This window comes from Heteronotia binoei, chromosome 2, assembly GCF_032191835.1.
Source record: "Heteronotia binoei isolate CCM8104 ecotype False Entrance Well chromosome 2, APGP_CSIRO_Hbin_v1, whole genome shotgun sequence".
Lineage (NCBI taxonomy): Eukaryota > Metazoa > Chordata > Lepidosauria > Squamata > Gekkonidae > Heteronotia > Heteronotia binoei.
Window position 1 is genome coordinate 99,704,037 of NC_083224.1, and position 15,245 is coordinate 99,719,281.

Here is a 15,245-nt window from a genome sequence, read left to right on the forward strand (position 1 = left end):
AATCGGAGTCCCCAGAACGATCACCGAGATTGTCGGAAGGGTCGATGCAGGAGGAGCAGTTATCCTCGGAGGAACAGTCACCACCAACCAAGGTGGGGGAAGACCAACCCATTTCCCCCTCGGAGGACTTGAAATCCTACGGGGAGCTGATAAAAAGGATGGCGCAATCCCTATCTCTCTCGACAATACAGCCAGTGCCTGTCATTACCGATAGCGTGTTCGACATCGTCGAGATGGATACGTCGACGGCTGTCGCCCTCCCCTTGACAACAGTGATGCTGCACACAGCAAAAGCATCGTGGGACAAGCCTGTGTCCACACCTATAACGTCACGCAGGCTTGATCACATGTATCGGATACAAGAATCCACAGCGGACTTCCTATTCAACCATCCCAGGCCAAACTCAGTGGTGGTAGCGTCATCCTCCAAAGCTAGAAAGACTCATGCCCCCCCCCCCCCAGACAAGGAAGGCAAGAAGCTGGACGGTCTGGGCTGGAGAATTTATACAGCGGGGTCGCTGGGCCTGAAGGTAGCGAACTACGCAGCATGTATGGGGCGCTATCAATACGCCTTATGGGACCGAATTTCCACACTGCTACCAGGGCTTCCGGAACAGTCCAAGAACGCCTTACGGAAGATCCAGAGTGAGGGCATGGCGTTGGCCAAGCAACAGTTAAACTCTGCGAAGCATGTGGGAGATATTGGAGCTAAGACCCTCACGGCAGCTGTGACACTCCGGAGACACTCTTGGCTTAGATCCACAGCGCTGCAGACGGATACCCAAGCTTACGTCGAGGACCTACCGTTCGACGGGAAAGGGCTGTTTAGTGCCAACGGTGCTTCAAGACATGGATAAGAGCATCCGTACCTCCAGGAACTTGGAGGTTCCAGCCTCGTCCAGACAGCAAAACAGGCGACCATGGTTGAGAACCTGGAGCAAGAAGCCCTTCCCAAAGCAGTCGGGGGACCAACAATGGAGGCCCAAGACCACAGCCCCCTTTACCAAGCACGAAGTCAAAATATTCCCCGACTTCATCTCAGTCTTCAAGACCAAAAGGGAATAGGCAGCCCAAACAGGGCCTTTGACTGTCCCCCCCCGGCTACACACACCCCACCTCTTCTTTGGACCGCACCCGTCTGTGGCCCTTTTTCCAAGCATGGTCCTCTATAACAACGGACCAATGGGTGTTATCGATAGTCCGGCTGGGCTATCTAATAGAATTTCAACAGGAACCAAAGGTTCCAACATTTGTCTACACTACCCCGTCACCAACCCTCCAAGAGGAGGTGATTGCTTTGCTCGGGAAGAAGGCCATAGAACCGGTCCCACCGAACCAAGTGCGGCTGGGTTTCTACTCCCGCTATTTTACTGTCCCAAAGCGGGATGGGCCTTCGGGGCCTCATTATGGACCTTCGGGGCCTCAACGACTTCATACCACACCAAAAGTTCCGTATGACGTCCCTACCCAACATACTTCCGTTGCTGAATCCTGGAGATTGGATGGCTACTCTAGACCTGCAGGATGCTTATTTCCATATAAGCATCCATCCGGCCCACAGAAAATTTCTTCGATTCGCCATCAGGACTATGCACTATCAATACCGGGCTCTTCCCTTCGGCTTATCAACTGCCCCAAGGGTATTTACAAAGACAATGATAGTGGTAGCGGCCCACCTCAGATTACAGGGCATAGCAATATACCCGTACATCGACGATTTGCTGCTGGTGGCAGAGTCCGAAACCAGACTTCTGCAGCACATCTCCGCCACCCTGAACCTCCTTCAACAGTTGGGATTACAGGTGAATGCAAAGAAATCTTGTCTCCAACCGTCTCAGAGAATCCAATTCATCGGAGCGGTCTTGGACACGCGACGGTGCAAAGCGTTCCTGCCAGAAAAGAGAGCGAGGGACATTATGGACTTAGCACAAACATTCCAATGCAGTCAAACCGTAACCGCTCTTCAGATACAGCGTCTGCTAGGGCTGATGGCGGCCACTACCACGGTGCTGGTGTTTGCCAGGTTCCACATGAGAAGCCTCCAATTGTGGCTCCTGAAACGTTTCCGATGCGGGGTGGATTCCCCCCCTACGCAGATTTTCCATTCCACAGGACGTTCTGGCAACACTGACATGGTAGCGACACAAACGCCACCTATTGGAGGGAGCACCGTTCCACAGGGCACGGGCAACTATAACTCTGACTTCAGACGCATCCCTGTGGGGATGGGGCGCTCACGTCAACGGCCTTTGCGTGGGCAACAGATCGCCCAAGGACCACCTACAGTATCATATCAACTTCCTAGAGCTCCTAGCGATTCCTTACGCCATCCTTTCCTTCAGGCCACTGCTGGCAAATCGAACAGTAGCAATACTGATGGACAACACCACAGCGTTGGCCTACATAAACAGGCAAGGGGGCACGGTGTCTCGGAAGCTCTGTTTCTTGGCATTGCGGGTTTGGGAGATCTGCAAGGAGATGAACACGTATCTAATAGCAGCGCATCTCCCGGGCGAACAAAACGTGTGCGCAGACTTTCTCAGCAGGGGAAGAGCATCCCTGCACGAGTGGGAGCTCAGCTGGAGCTTCCTTCAGCCGGTCTTCCAGGAGTGGGGGACACCAGAGATAGATGTCTTCGCTATCCGCGACAACAGAAAGTGCAGGAGATTTTGTTGTCGGGGAGGGAGAGATCCCCTGTCGCTGGGGGACGGCCTCCTGCTCCAGTGGGACCAGCTTCATGTCTATCTGTTTCCCCCAATTCCACTAATTACGCCGGTGGTGCAGAAACTGTACAGAGAACGCCCGAGGGGGATCCTGGTCACCCCATGGTGGTCCAGGCAACACTGGTTCGCCCCTGTGTTACAGCTGTCCAAGGGCACGTTTCACCACTTCCCTATGGTGCCGGACCTGCTCTTCTCCCAACAGGGGCGGATAGTCCACCACGATGTTCCGCACATAAAACTGACGGCGTGGAAGCTCGGGTGAACAAACTGTCGGAGAGGGTGCAGCATGTCATCCTTAACTGTAGAAGGGAGTCGACAAGAAAATCCTACGCCTATAAGTGGACTCAGTTTGTGAAGTTTGCCTCGAGAGTGGGCGGAGACCCGAGGACAGCAGGTCTTCCCAGCATTCTCGACTTCCTTCTCACATTGCTGGATAAAGGGCTGGCAGTATCCTCTATCAAGGTATACTTGGCGGCCATTTCGGCCAATAATGAATGCGTGGAGGGTTGTTCGGTGTTCACACACCCTACCACTAAGAGCTTTCTGAAAGGGTTGATACGGCTGTATCCCTCCCTCCGTCCAGACTCCAACTCCGTCTTGGGATTTACCGGGAGTTTTGGAGGCCCTCATGGGGAAACCCTTCGAACCTATGGGCACATGCTCACTGCAGCTATTATCATGGAAGACAGCATTCCTGGTGGCCATCACCTCAGCTCGTAGGGTGGGAGAACTGGCAGCTCTAAGATGCGACCACCCCTACCTTCAGTTTAGTCCGGAGGGGGTGCGATTACGGCCAGATGTGACCTTTTTACCTAAGGTGGTGTCTGCCTTCCATTTGAACAAGAAAATTTACCTGCCAGTCTATTTCCCGAACCCGACTACGAATTCGGAAAGACGTCTTCATGCCCTTGACGTGAAGCGTGCACTCTCTTTCTATTTGCACAGGGTTAAACCCGTGCGCAAGGACTCCAGGCTCTTCGTCTCGTATGCCACGGCTTCTTTGGGACAGAGGATCTCCTCACAGAGACTCTCTAAATGGCTAACAGAGACAATTAAGCTGTGCTACCTATTGCGGAAGCGGCCCTTACCGGGGCCAATCAGAGCACACTCCACAAGGGCAATGGCGACTTCAGCTGCATTTATGAAGGGGGTGCCATTGCGAGACATTTGTAAAGCAACTACCTGGTCCTTCCCGCATACGTTCGTCAAGCACTATGCGTTGGACCTTCAGTGGAGGCAGAGTTCGTCTGTGGGCAGTGCAGTTCTACAGTCGCTCGCCTGTTGACGGACCGTGCAACCCTCCTCCAGGTACGTGGTGAGCTTGCTATTCTCCCATCAGTGTGATGCACAGAGACCACGAAGAAGATAAACAGGTTTCCTACCTGTAACTGATGATCTTCGAGTGGTCATCTGTGCAGTCACACTACCCGCCCACCTTCCCCACTGCTGCGGGTTCGTCTCCGGGGCTCCTGCAGCGGTCAGAAGGAACTGGCGGGATGTTCGCTCCTGTCCCGGTGGGCATGCGCAGGAGAGGGGGTGCCTGCGCATGCGCACCGAGACGGGGGTGCGGAAATCCGCGGCTTTGAAGTTACCGATCGTGATCGGCGTCGGCGCCTCTCCCATCAGTGTGACTGCACAGATGACCACTCGAAGATCATCAGTTACAGGTAGGAAACCTGTTTTTATGAACTTTTGAAGATTTTTTTGGAGATTTTTCTTTCCACAAAGAGGTTCCAGAACTCCGTTCCACCATATTCCCCCAGAAAAAAAAGGCTCGGGTATACTATTTTAACCTAGGGGTTTCTTCTCTTCCTGTAGGGCTCTCTTCTGTTTCTTGTTGGCCCTTTTTTAGAGTGTTTCACACTGTTATGCATGGTGTTTTGTTGTTTGTCTATTGGTAGTTTTCTTCCCACTCTGAGTGGAGCTGAACTGCTTCAGAACCAGCCTAGAGTCTGGGAGAGAAGCCCCTCCCCCCAGGAATCAAAAGATCAGTGACCCTGCCTGCCTCCAGGAAGGAGCTTCCTCCCACATCTCTCAGGCTGCCCTGCCCTAAGACTGCTGAGAAGGCCGATTCAGAGTAAGCAGGGCTTTTTTTGAGCAGGAATGCACAGGAACGCAGTTCTGGCTGGCTTGGTGTCAGGGGGTATAGCCTAATGTGCAATTGAGTTCCTGCTGGGCTGTTTCTACAAAAAGCTCTGTGCAAAACAATGGTGACATCAGGAGGTGTGGGCAAATATGCAAACGAGTTCCTGCTGAACATTTTCTACAAAAAAGGCACAGACAGTAAGTGAGAAAAATCATTCATTCAAAGCCGTAAGCAGCCTGGCCCTTGAGTACCTTATCTCATGTATTCCTTCCTAGCCACTGGATTTAACAGGAGTCTGGGCTCTGGGGTCCTTGCTGTTTTGTTAGTGAGATTTATGAGGACAGATGGAAGAAGGAGAAGAGGCCATTTGGTCTCCTTCCTCCTCAGTGTCGCCCTTGATCTGGATTATGTGATCTTGGGAATCGACTTCCATGAGGTCAGAGGGGACTGCTGGTAAAAGGGCAATGCAGCAAAGATTCGCCAACATCTTTTACTAATGGGTTGCTGGATCCAACTGTGTGTTTGAAAGAATTGCACTTTATACCTCACTTCAGTTAAAATTGCTTCCGAAATAGCTATTAAGTAATTCTTAATCCTAATATTTTGTGAAAATCAGTTGCTAATAACAAAGATCAGAGCGCTACTTACAACGCTGTATTTCAGTGGTTTCAGGATTCATGCAGAGTAAATAAAGGATGTAAATTTTCCAGAAGAACAAAAAGGAAAAAATGCTGGGTGATATGTGTCTGGTTTATTATCATACAAAGTACCTACATGTTTGTGGTGCAGATCTTGTCAGGTAGATCAGACCTACTGTTGGACCTGTCCATAGCAATTAAATCCTGTTACATAATTTTCCAAGTATTAAAGAATACAAGTTTGCTTAGGTCTGTAAAAATTACTTGAATAATTTGTCTGTTTTTGAGAAAATGTTTATAAATATATTTTCCTCCTGTTTTTTATCATCGTTATTGTGTCTTTTTTATATATAGCCATGGACACAGGGCAGACAGGTAACACTATAGTAGATATATATTGTATTGTGTGTAAAATTGATGTTTTTGCATGATATTTTAGTCTGCTACATTCCTAGTCTGCTGCATTACATGTGTTGTCATAGCCCCATTGCACTTTATCAATTACATTTAAGGACTTCTGCTTTTTAATGTTTAATAGTAAAATACTTGGGGGGGGGCTTATATGCCCCTTTAAAGGCCTGGGGAAGAAATCAGGAATTTTTGTTCTCTTGGTAGTACAAGCACTTTAAATCGGCTCACACATCACCACGACTGTGAGAAACCATTGCAAGCTTCTTAAAATCCCAAGTGCTCCCTATTTTCCAACCAAAGTTCAGCTATGGGCTTGAATCAGCTTGTCATAAAAAGCCACCATGCAGAAGCAGGCTTAACTGGCCTCCATGCAAAAGCCCTGTTGTGAGAAGTAGCCCCTAAAGTTAGGAAATCCTGTTACAGCATTTATTTGTCAATATGAAATGCTATTCAGAATGCCCTTTGTAATGCCAATTAAGACCGCCCCCCCACCTCAGACTCATATTGGCAGTCAGCCAACACCAGCCTGTCAACAGAGGGTTTTTGACATAAAACAGAACATAACCTGGTAGTTAAGGCCACAGAGTCAATTTCCAGAATGTTGCAAATTTTAACGGCAACACAAAGACACAGTTTTAAAATGCTTAAGAAGAATTTATTAAGCTGGTGCTCAGGTCTAAAAATGGAAAGGAGTAACTGAAAACAACAAAAGAATACAGTACAGTCCTAGCACGCTACATGTAGTGCACTTAGGGCAGACTCACACAGGCTCAGTCCAGTTCCTAGTCTCAGCTGACTGACTGACCATCCCAGGAGAAGTAAAAATGTGGAGAATCTTCTGTCAGTATCTCATGCTGCAGTCCAGAAGACCCCCAAGGAACAGAGCAAAAGAGAAGGTTTTTATAAGAAAATCCCTCAGGACAGAAAATCCCAGAGCCAATAAAAAGGCTTTTCCCAGTTAGGTCATCACAACAATGAACATGCTTTTTCCCCACATTATCAGCACAGGAAAGAATTCTTAGATCTAACTTGCCTAATTAGGAAGAGGAGAGCACTTTGTGAATGGAGTGCTTAATTTTCCCAGGCACCGTTCTTTCTCCCAAGGACAACCACTCAGCCGGCTGTGTTGTAATAATAAATAAAACAAGGAAGCCTATTTCTACATCCTAAAACAGTACACTAAAGGACTTAAAAACTTATTTTTAATTATAGTTTTATTACACCTTCAATTCTGGACATCCTCACAATCTCTTTGAAATGTATAAATGCCAGAAATAAGCTACTGTTTTGCAATATTGTTCAAATATTTTTAAATGTATCCTATGTAGAAAATTGGTCTATATTTTTCATTTTGGTGATATTAATTTTATTGGAGAGGTCTAATAGTTGGATAAATTACCATTTGGTTCACTGTAAACCAAACGACAATTTAATGTGCAGGATATTTGATACATTAGGGGTAATACACAATCAGTATAGTGGTGGCATCTGAAGATCCTTATATTAAAATGTGTCTACATGGGGTTTTAACTGCAGCATGCATTTTGTAATGGCAACATAAATATTTGTGATCTTGTGCATGAAGCATGAAGTTTGTGTTTGTGAAATACTGATGGTGTTTCTTCTCATAATTCTAGGAGATAGGTTGGCCTAGAAATATAAAGTGTTCCTGAATTTAATAGATGGAGTAAGACTGTTCCTTACTCTGTTACACCTGCTTTTCCTTTGTGAGATCAAATACAGTGTACATAATTGGTTTCTCAGAAGTCTTGCAAAATATTAACTATATACTGAATTGCTGTCATCCTCTGCTTTTAATAGTAGTATTCCAACCCATACATTGTGGCTCAAATAGCAGTCAGAACATGGCCATTATAGGCAAGCAAAATGTCAGAAATCTCCAAAAGTCAATTGCATACGATGTCTAAACATTAATAATTCTTCATATTTAATGTAGTGCTGTTTTGCTGATGATAATTTATAAAACTGGGCATTATTTTATTCCTCAAAGGCTGCAACACAGACACTTAGAACTAACTAACAGAAGCCAGTAAAACCTGAGATATTGAACCTGGCTTACCTGTTAATGGAGTTGAGTATAAAAGTTTGAAAAACTACTGTTTTTGTACAAGCCAGTTATACTGTGGTGTGGGAAGAAGCTTGTGCTGATGTTGCAGATTGAATCATGCAGTCAGCACAACTCATACTGATCTCATGGTCACTGTTGTTTGCAGTGCAGATGGGCAGGGAGTAGTATGAGCTGAAGACCCAAATGCAAATATTGAAATTACACATCACCTATAATGTTTTTGTTTAAATAAATCCTGTTTTCTCATAAATTTAAATTAAGTAATCTTTCTTCATAGGGAAAGTGTTCCGCCCTCCCCCACCCAATCATTTTAGTTGTTCTTTTCTGCACTTTTCTCAGTGCTACAATATCTTTTTAAGGTGTGATGACCAGAACTATACACAATATTCCAAATGAGACTGCACCAAAGATTTATGCAGGGACATTATGATACTGTCTGATTTGTTTTCAGTTTCCTTCCTAATAATCCCTAGCATAGGATTTGCCTTTAGGGGAGAGACGGTGGCTCAGTGGTAGAGCATTTGTTTGGTAAGCAGGAGTTCCCAGGTTCAATCACAGAATCTCCAACTAAAAAAGGGTCCAGGCAACCTCAGCTTGAGACCCTGGAGAGCCACTGCCAGTCTGAGTAAATCCAAATCCAGAAACCTTTATTGGCATAGAAATAAAAAGTACAGTATAGCAAATTTACATGGAGTTTCAGCCAGTTTGGTGTAGTGGTTAAGTGTGCGGACTCTTATCTGGGAGAACCGGGTTTGATTCCCCACTCCTCCACTTGCACCTGCTAGAATGGCCTTGGGTCAGCCATAGCTCTGGCAGAGGTTGTCCTTGAAAGGGCAGCTGCTGTGAGAGCCCTCTCCAGCCCCACCCACCTCACAGGGTGTCTGTTGTGGGGGAGGAAGGTAAAGGAGATTGTGAGCCGCTCTGAGACTCTTCGGAGTGGAGGGCGGGATATAAATCCAATATCTTCTTCTTCTTCTTCTTCTTCTTCTTCTATAAAAACCAATCAAACATCAGGAAGGGGAGCTAGTCTTTTGCTCCCTGGTTGTTATGGCAGCCAAAAGGTACTTTGCAACCAGGCTTATGATATGGGAACATTGGTCAGATAGCAGAAAAAAAAACTAACTTCGCTTCAGGTAATCCATAAAAATTAGACAGAATAGGTTTGATTATGCAGTCCCTCACTTCCCCATAAAAATCACAATAAAGTAAGACATGGGCGACCATTTCAAGGTGCCTTCCATTACATGGGCAGACTCTGTCCTGATAAGGGATGTTGGCAAACCTCCCAGACAATACCGTTGAGGGTAGAAGATTGAGTCTTGCTAACATAAAAGAGCAGCGTAACTGGGGTGAAGTAATCTGGGAAAGGTAGGCAGCAGGCAGCCCATGATCTGGGAAGATATCAAATGCTAAAGGGGAACAAAGCGACTGTTTCTCAGTATCTAAGATCCTCTGTTTCAGGATTCTGAATGCCTGCGTTTCTCTTAGCATACAGAGGTTGTCCAAGGGTACACCTCTGGAATGTATTTTCTTCTGGATCTGACTATACCAAGTGGAAACGAAGGAATCTGCTAGCATCATATAGATATAACTAGCAGGGTCTGCCCTAAAGTATAGGCGGTTCCAGTGTTGGTCCTAGTCGCTCCTCTGCTCACCAGTTATTTTATTGTTTTTAAATCCTTTAATGAACAAGCTAAAAAGCACTGGACCTAGTACTAAGCCCTGCAGTACCCAACTGCTTACCACCTTCCACTGTGAAAACTGCCCATTTATACTCTCTCTCTGTTTCCTGTTAATTAACCAGTTTTTAATCCACAGGAGGCCTTGTCCTCTTCCTTAGGAGCTTTTGATGAGGAACTTTATCAAAAGCTTTCCGGAAGTCTATGTAGACAGAACCTGCTGGGCAATACTCTCTCTAAGCTGTGGAGTCTTGTGAGCAAAAATTCTACTTTGTGAATTAAAGCTGTGAGCTACTGCATAAATTAGTTTGCTCTGGGGCTGTTTTTCCTGACAAAAATGTGTGAACTAGAGGCTAAAAAACTGTGAGCTAGCTCATGCTATCTCAGCTTAGAGAGAACCGTGCTGCTGGGTCACCATTGTGCATATGTTTGTTCATCCCTTCAAAGAACTCTTAACAGGTTAGTGAGACAAGATTACAGAATCCATGCTGATTCTTTCTCAATAGCTTTTGTTCATCAATGTGCTTACTAATTCTGTGTTTAATAATGAATTCCACCAACTTACCTAGTATCGACATTAGACAGATCGGCTTGTAATTTCCTGGATCTCCTCTGTGACCTTTTTTAAAAGATGGGGGTTATGTTGGCTACATTCCAGTTTTCAGAAATGGAGGCAAGTTTTAGTGATAGACTGCATATTTTTGTCAGGAGATCCACAAGTTCACGTTTGAGTTAAGAACTCTTGGATGTATGCCCTCTGGACTTGGTGATTTATCAGATCTTCATCGTGGTCTCTGTGCAGTCCCACACATGGGTTATCCGCATGGATCGAACCTGACCTCGGAGAATTCAAAGCAATTTTAGGTATTAATTTTGGCATGCATTCCCTCTTGGTCTGGGGAGGAGGCATCTGCTGTGCATGCCTAAAGCGAGGGGGAGGTGCTCCACCCACCCAGTTTCTTCTTTACCGCCGTCCAGGATACACCTACCTCGCTGCATCTCCTTCTTTGCAATCTTCACCGTTGTTCTTCTGCATCTTCACCATTTTTTCTTCGTCCCTTTCCGAGTTTTTATCTTCATCTCTCTGGTATCATAAAAAAAAAGTTTATCTTCTTTCCTATCCCCCCTCCCCCCCTCTCCCGGGCGGATGGAAGGGAAAGATACCAAAACTACCTTTAAGAAGTGTACCCGCTGCAGGGCCAAAATTCCATCGACAGACGGACATTCTTTGTGCCTTTGCTGTCTGGGGGAGACCCATAGAATGGATACTTGCCTTCATTGCAGCCAATTTGGGAAACAGGCTAGAAAAAATAATGCGGCTAGACTCAAAAGCCACCTTTTGGAGTCATCGCTAAGGCCTGCAATGTCCCATGCTTCGGGATCCCAAACTTTGCCATCCTCCCTAACTGTACAAAGGGACGTGGCTCGACTGGCAGCTTCCGTGGCATCGGCTCCCAGCAAGCATAAGTCCGGAAAACACTCTAAGAAGTCTGACAATTCCAGGAAGAAACACCGCATGGAATCGACTTCTAAAAACCTCTCGGATTCAACATCCTCGAGATCGAAGCCGAAGACTGATTGTCAGTCTTCGGATTCTAGGTCTCCCGCCATGACTTTGGCACCGCACCCGACTGTTTCCACTTCGACCTCGATACCGACGGCACCGACTCCACCAGAGCTCTCGACTCCCATCGATACTGTACATGATGAGGTCGTCCATATCCAATTGAGATCTCCATCAGTTCATGGATCCCTACAAGAAAACATTCTAGACACCAAATCCCTAGAATCCTCGTGCCATCGGAGTCAGCGAGCTAACCTACTCGGAGCATACTCCTTTTGAGAAGTTTCTATACCTTGCAAGGAGCAATCTCTTCAGTGTCTCCACTCCGATGAGAGCCTTCGACACCTAGGTCCACTCAGGTCCTGACTGAGCGATCCCCACGTTACCGCAGGGAGTGCTACTACTATTACAGCTCATCACGATCCAGATCACCATCCCCACATAGATATCGACAATACTACAGGTCACCTTCTGAATCACATCGGCATCGGTACCGTGAGGAACCATTCCAGCCTCGGTACCGTGAGATGGCCTATCAACCCACCTATCGAGAGTCTCGATACCAGGAAGACATCTATCGTCCTCGGTACCGTGAGGATGTTTCATATACTCAATCCCATGCAAGTCCATACCATATTCCACGGCATTATAGTTTAGTGTCAAAACCACTATCACCAGCCAGTTCTACATCAGCTTGTTCAGTCTCATCGAAACAACAGCCTGAACAGCCTTCCATGCCCACTAAGCCCGTGTCACTTCCTACCAAGCCCACACATACGGCTTCCATTGAGGCTCCTGAAGAATCTGAAGCTGAACATTCAGACTCTTCTCGGTCAACGGCTTCTGGACTGCCTTCTCCAGTCTCTGACATTACCAAACTATCCGACCTTTCACCGTCAGAAGGATCCAAGGCCTACTTGGATTTACTCACCAACATGGCTAATACACTTAATATAAAACTCACCATTGACTTACCTAGAGTGTCAGATGTAGTCCATGACTTAATCCATGCAGACTTGCCGGCAGGTTCTTTTCTTCCTATGCTTCCTGTCCATCTGGAAAGCTTAAAGGAGGCATGGGATAAGCCCGCATCAGTTCCACCTACATCCAAAAGGATTGAGTCTCTGTATAAGATTCATGTCCCGGATTCCAAATTTTTATGGAGAGCCAGTTTGGTGTGGAGAGCCAGTTTGGTGAAGTGGTTAAGTGTGCGGACTCTTATCTGGGAGAACCGGGTTTGATTCCCCACTCCTCCATTTGCACCTGCTAGCATGGCCTTGGGTCAGCCATAGCTCTGACAGAGGTTGTCCTTGAAAGGACAGCTGCTGTGAGAACCCTCTCAGCCCCACCCACCTCACGGTGTCTGTTGTTGGGGAGGAAGGTAAAGGAGTTTGTGAGCCGCTCTGAGACTCTTTGGAGTGGAAGGTGGAATATAAATCCAATATCTTCTTCATCTTCTTATTTAACCATCCAGCACCCAATTCCATGATCGTACATTCGTCATCAAAATCTAAGCAAACATGTCACCCAGTTCCACCTGAAAAGGAAGGGAAGAAATTGGATACATTAGGGAGAAAAATCTACTCCCTCTCCACTGCTACTTCCAAAATTCATAATTATTTAGCTTATTTTTTAGCCTACACCTTTAATTTGACATGTCAACTTACCACTATGATCCCTTCTTTACCTGACACGGCACAGAAGCAAGCATCACGTATCTTACAGGAGCTCTCCCGCGTGAGCAAACAACAAATCAATTAGGTGCGTCACGCAGTTGCTTGCTCATCCAGGACAATGGCAGCATCTATTGCTTTACGCCGTCATGCCTGGCTCCTCTCCTCTTCACTGCAACCAGACATCAAATTCAAAATTGAAGACCTGCCCTTCGACAGTCAAGGCCTCTTCAATGCCACTACAGATGATATTCTGACCACTGTCGATGACAGTAGAAAAAGGGCTAAAAGGTTGGGACTAGCAACTATCTCAACCCAACCAACAGAGAGTCTGGAAACCATCTTACTACAAGTGTCCCCGCTCACCTCGATTTCTGAAAGCGCAAAGCTCCTCCAGCTAAACAACCTTTCCATCAAAGGGCCCGTCCACAAACCACAAAGAAGATGGCCCTGGCTTCAAAACAGTCTCTCTGACTCTCTAATACCACCTATCAGCCTATCAAAATATCACACAGACAACACCAGACTATGTCCATTCTACCCCATGTGGGAATCCATAACATCGGATTCATGGGTCCTGGCGATCATTCACAGGGGTTACATCATAGAGTTCGATTCGCTCCCGAAGCTCCTCAGATTCATAAGTACCGCCCTTCCCTCCCTCTTCAGGAAGAGATCACCACCTTGCTGGACAAGGTGGCCATAGAACCAGTTCCACCGCAGTACCATCACTCAGGATTCTATTCCCGTTACTTCCTGGTTCCAAAGAGAGACGGAGGACAGCGTCCTGTACTAGATATGTGCAAACTCAACACGTTCGTTTCAAAAAATTCCACATGATCACTTCAGTCTATCCTACCACTGATTCCAGAGCGGGCCTGGATGGCTTCGATACACCTTCAAGACGCCTACTTCCATCTCACCATGAGCTCATTCCACTCGAGCCGTTTCCACATCATCAGCCTTCTGCAGAGGCGTCCCGATGGAAGACATCTGTGCCGCTGTGGTCTGGTTGTCTCCATCTACGTTTGCCACGCACTACGCATTAGACGTTCGTGCTCGTCGTGATGCATCCTTCGGACAAGCTGTACTGCGTTCCATTTTTGACTGATGTCTCCAGTCTTCTATTCTGTAAGTACGTTACTTTAACTTCCTGTATGCATAATTAATTCATGCTCTTTTATTACAGAACCAGCACCTGCCTCCAGGCAGATCAGCTTGCCAGTCACCCATGTGTGGGACTGCACAGAGACCACGATGAAGATAAAAAGGTTGCTTACCTGTAAATGATGATCTTTGAGTGGTCATCTGTGCAGTCACACACGCCCGCCCAGTCTTCCCCGCTGCTGATTCATGCTCTCCTTAGTTACAATTTTCTCTATACAGCGGCTAGAAGAAACTGGATGGGTGGAGCGCCTCCCCCTCGCTCTAGGCATGCACAGTGGATGCCTCCACCCCAGACCGAGAGGGAATGCGCGCCAAAATTAATGCTTAAGATTGCTTTGAATTCTCCAAGGTTGGGTTCGATCCAGGCGGATAATCCATGTGACTGCACAGATGGCCACTCGAAGATCTTCAGTTACAGGTAAGCAACCTGGTTTTTTTTAATCAGTTCATCAGCTGTAGGACCTTCTTTCTCGTCACTTCAATCTGACTTAGATATGATCACTATCTTCAAGTACTTGAAGGGCTGTCATATAGAGGATGGTGTGGAATTGTTTTCCGTGGCCCCAGAAGGTAGGACCAGAACCAGTGGGTTGAAATTAAATCAAAAGAGTTTGCGGCTCAACATTATCAAGAACTTCCTGACCGTTAGAGTGATTCCTCAGTGGAACAGGCTTTCTTGGGAGGTGGTGGGCTCTCCTTCCTTGGAGGTTTTTAAACAGAGGCTAGATGGCCATCTGACAGCAATGAAGATTCTGTGAATTTAGGGGGAGGTGTTTGTGAGTTTCCTGCCTTGTGCAGAGGGTTGGACTAGATGACCCTAGAGGTCCCTTCCAACTCTTATGATTCTATGATCTTTCAACACCCCTTCCCCCAAAATTGGATGTTCTGGAGTGTGCAAACACCTTTCATCTTCCACAGTGAAGACAGAGGTGAAAAATGCATTTACTTTCTCTGCCATCTCCCTATCATCTTCTAGTAATTCTTTTACCCCTTAGTCATATACTGCCTCCCAGCCTGGTTTTCTGTTACTAATATATTTAAAGAAATTTTTTTTGTTGGCCTTTGTTTTTTTGCAATATGTTCCTCATAGTCCCCTTTTGCCTCTCTGATCACTGACTTGCATTTTATTTGCCAAAGCCTGTGCTCACTTTTATTTACCTCACTCTGACTAGACTTCCACCACTTAAAGGAATCCTTCTTACCTTGTACTGCTTC

General features: G+C 46.5%; 1 protein-coding gene across 8 annotated transcripts in view; it reads left to right on the forward strand.

Annotated features, from left to right (window-relative positions):
• The window catches only part of MAST2 (microtubule associated serine/threonine kinase 2), a 424,890-nt gene that overhangs the window by 275,452 nt on the left and 134,193 nt on the right, over window positions 1–15,245 (forward strand). For all 8 annotated transcript variants that reach the window (XM_060231742.1, XM_060231744.1, XM_060231743.1 and 5 more), the window contains one exon: window positions 5,802–5,822. In XM_060231742.1, the coding sequence (XP_060087725.1) occupies window positions 5,802–5,822 (21 nt within the window). The remainder of the gene's footprint in view (window positions 1–5,801; window positions 5,823–15,245) is intronic.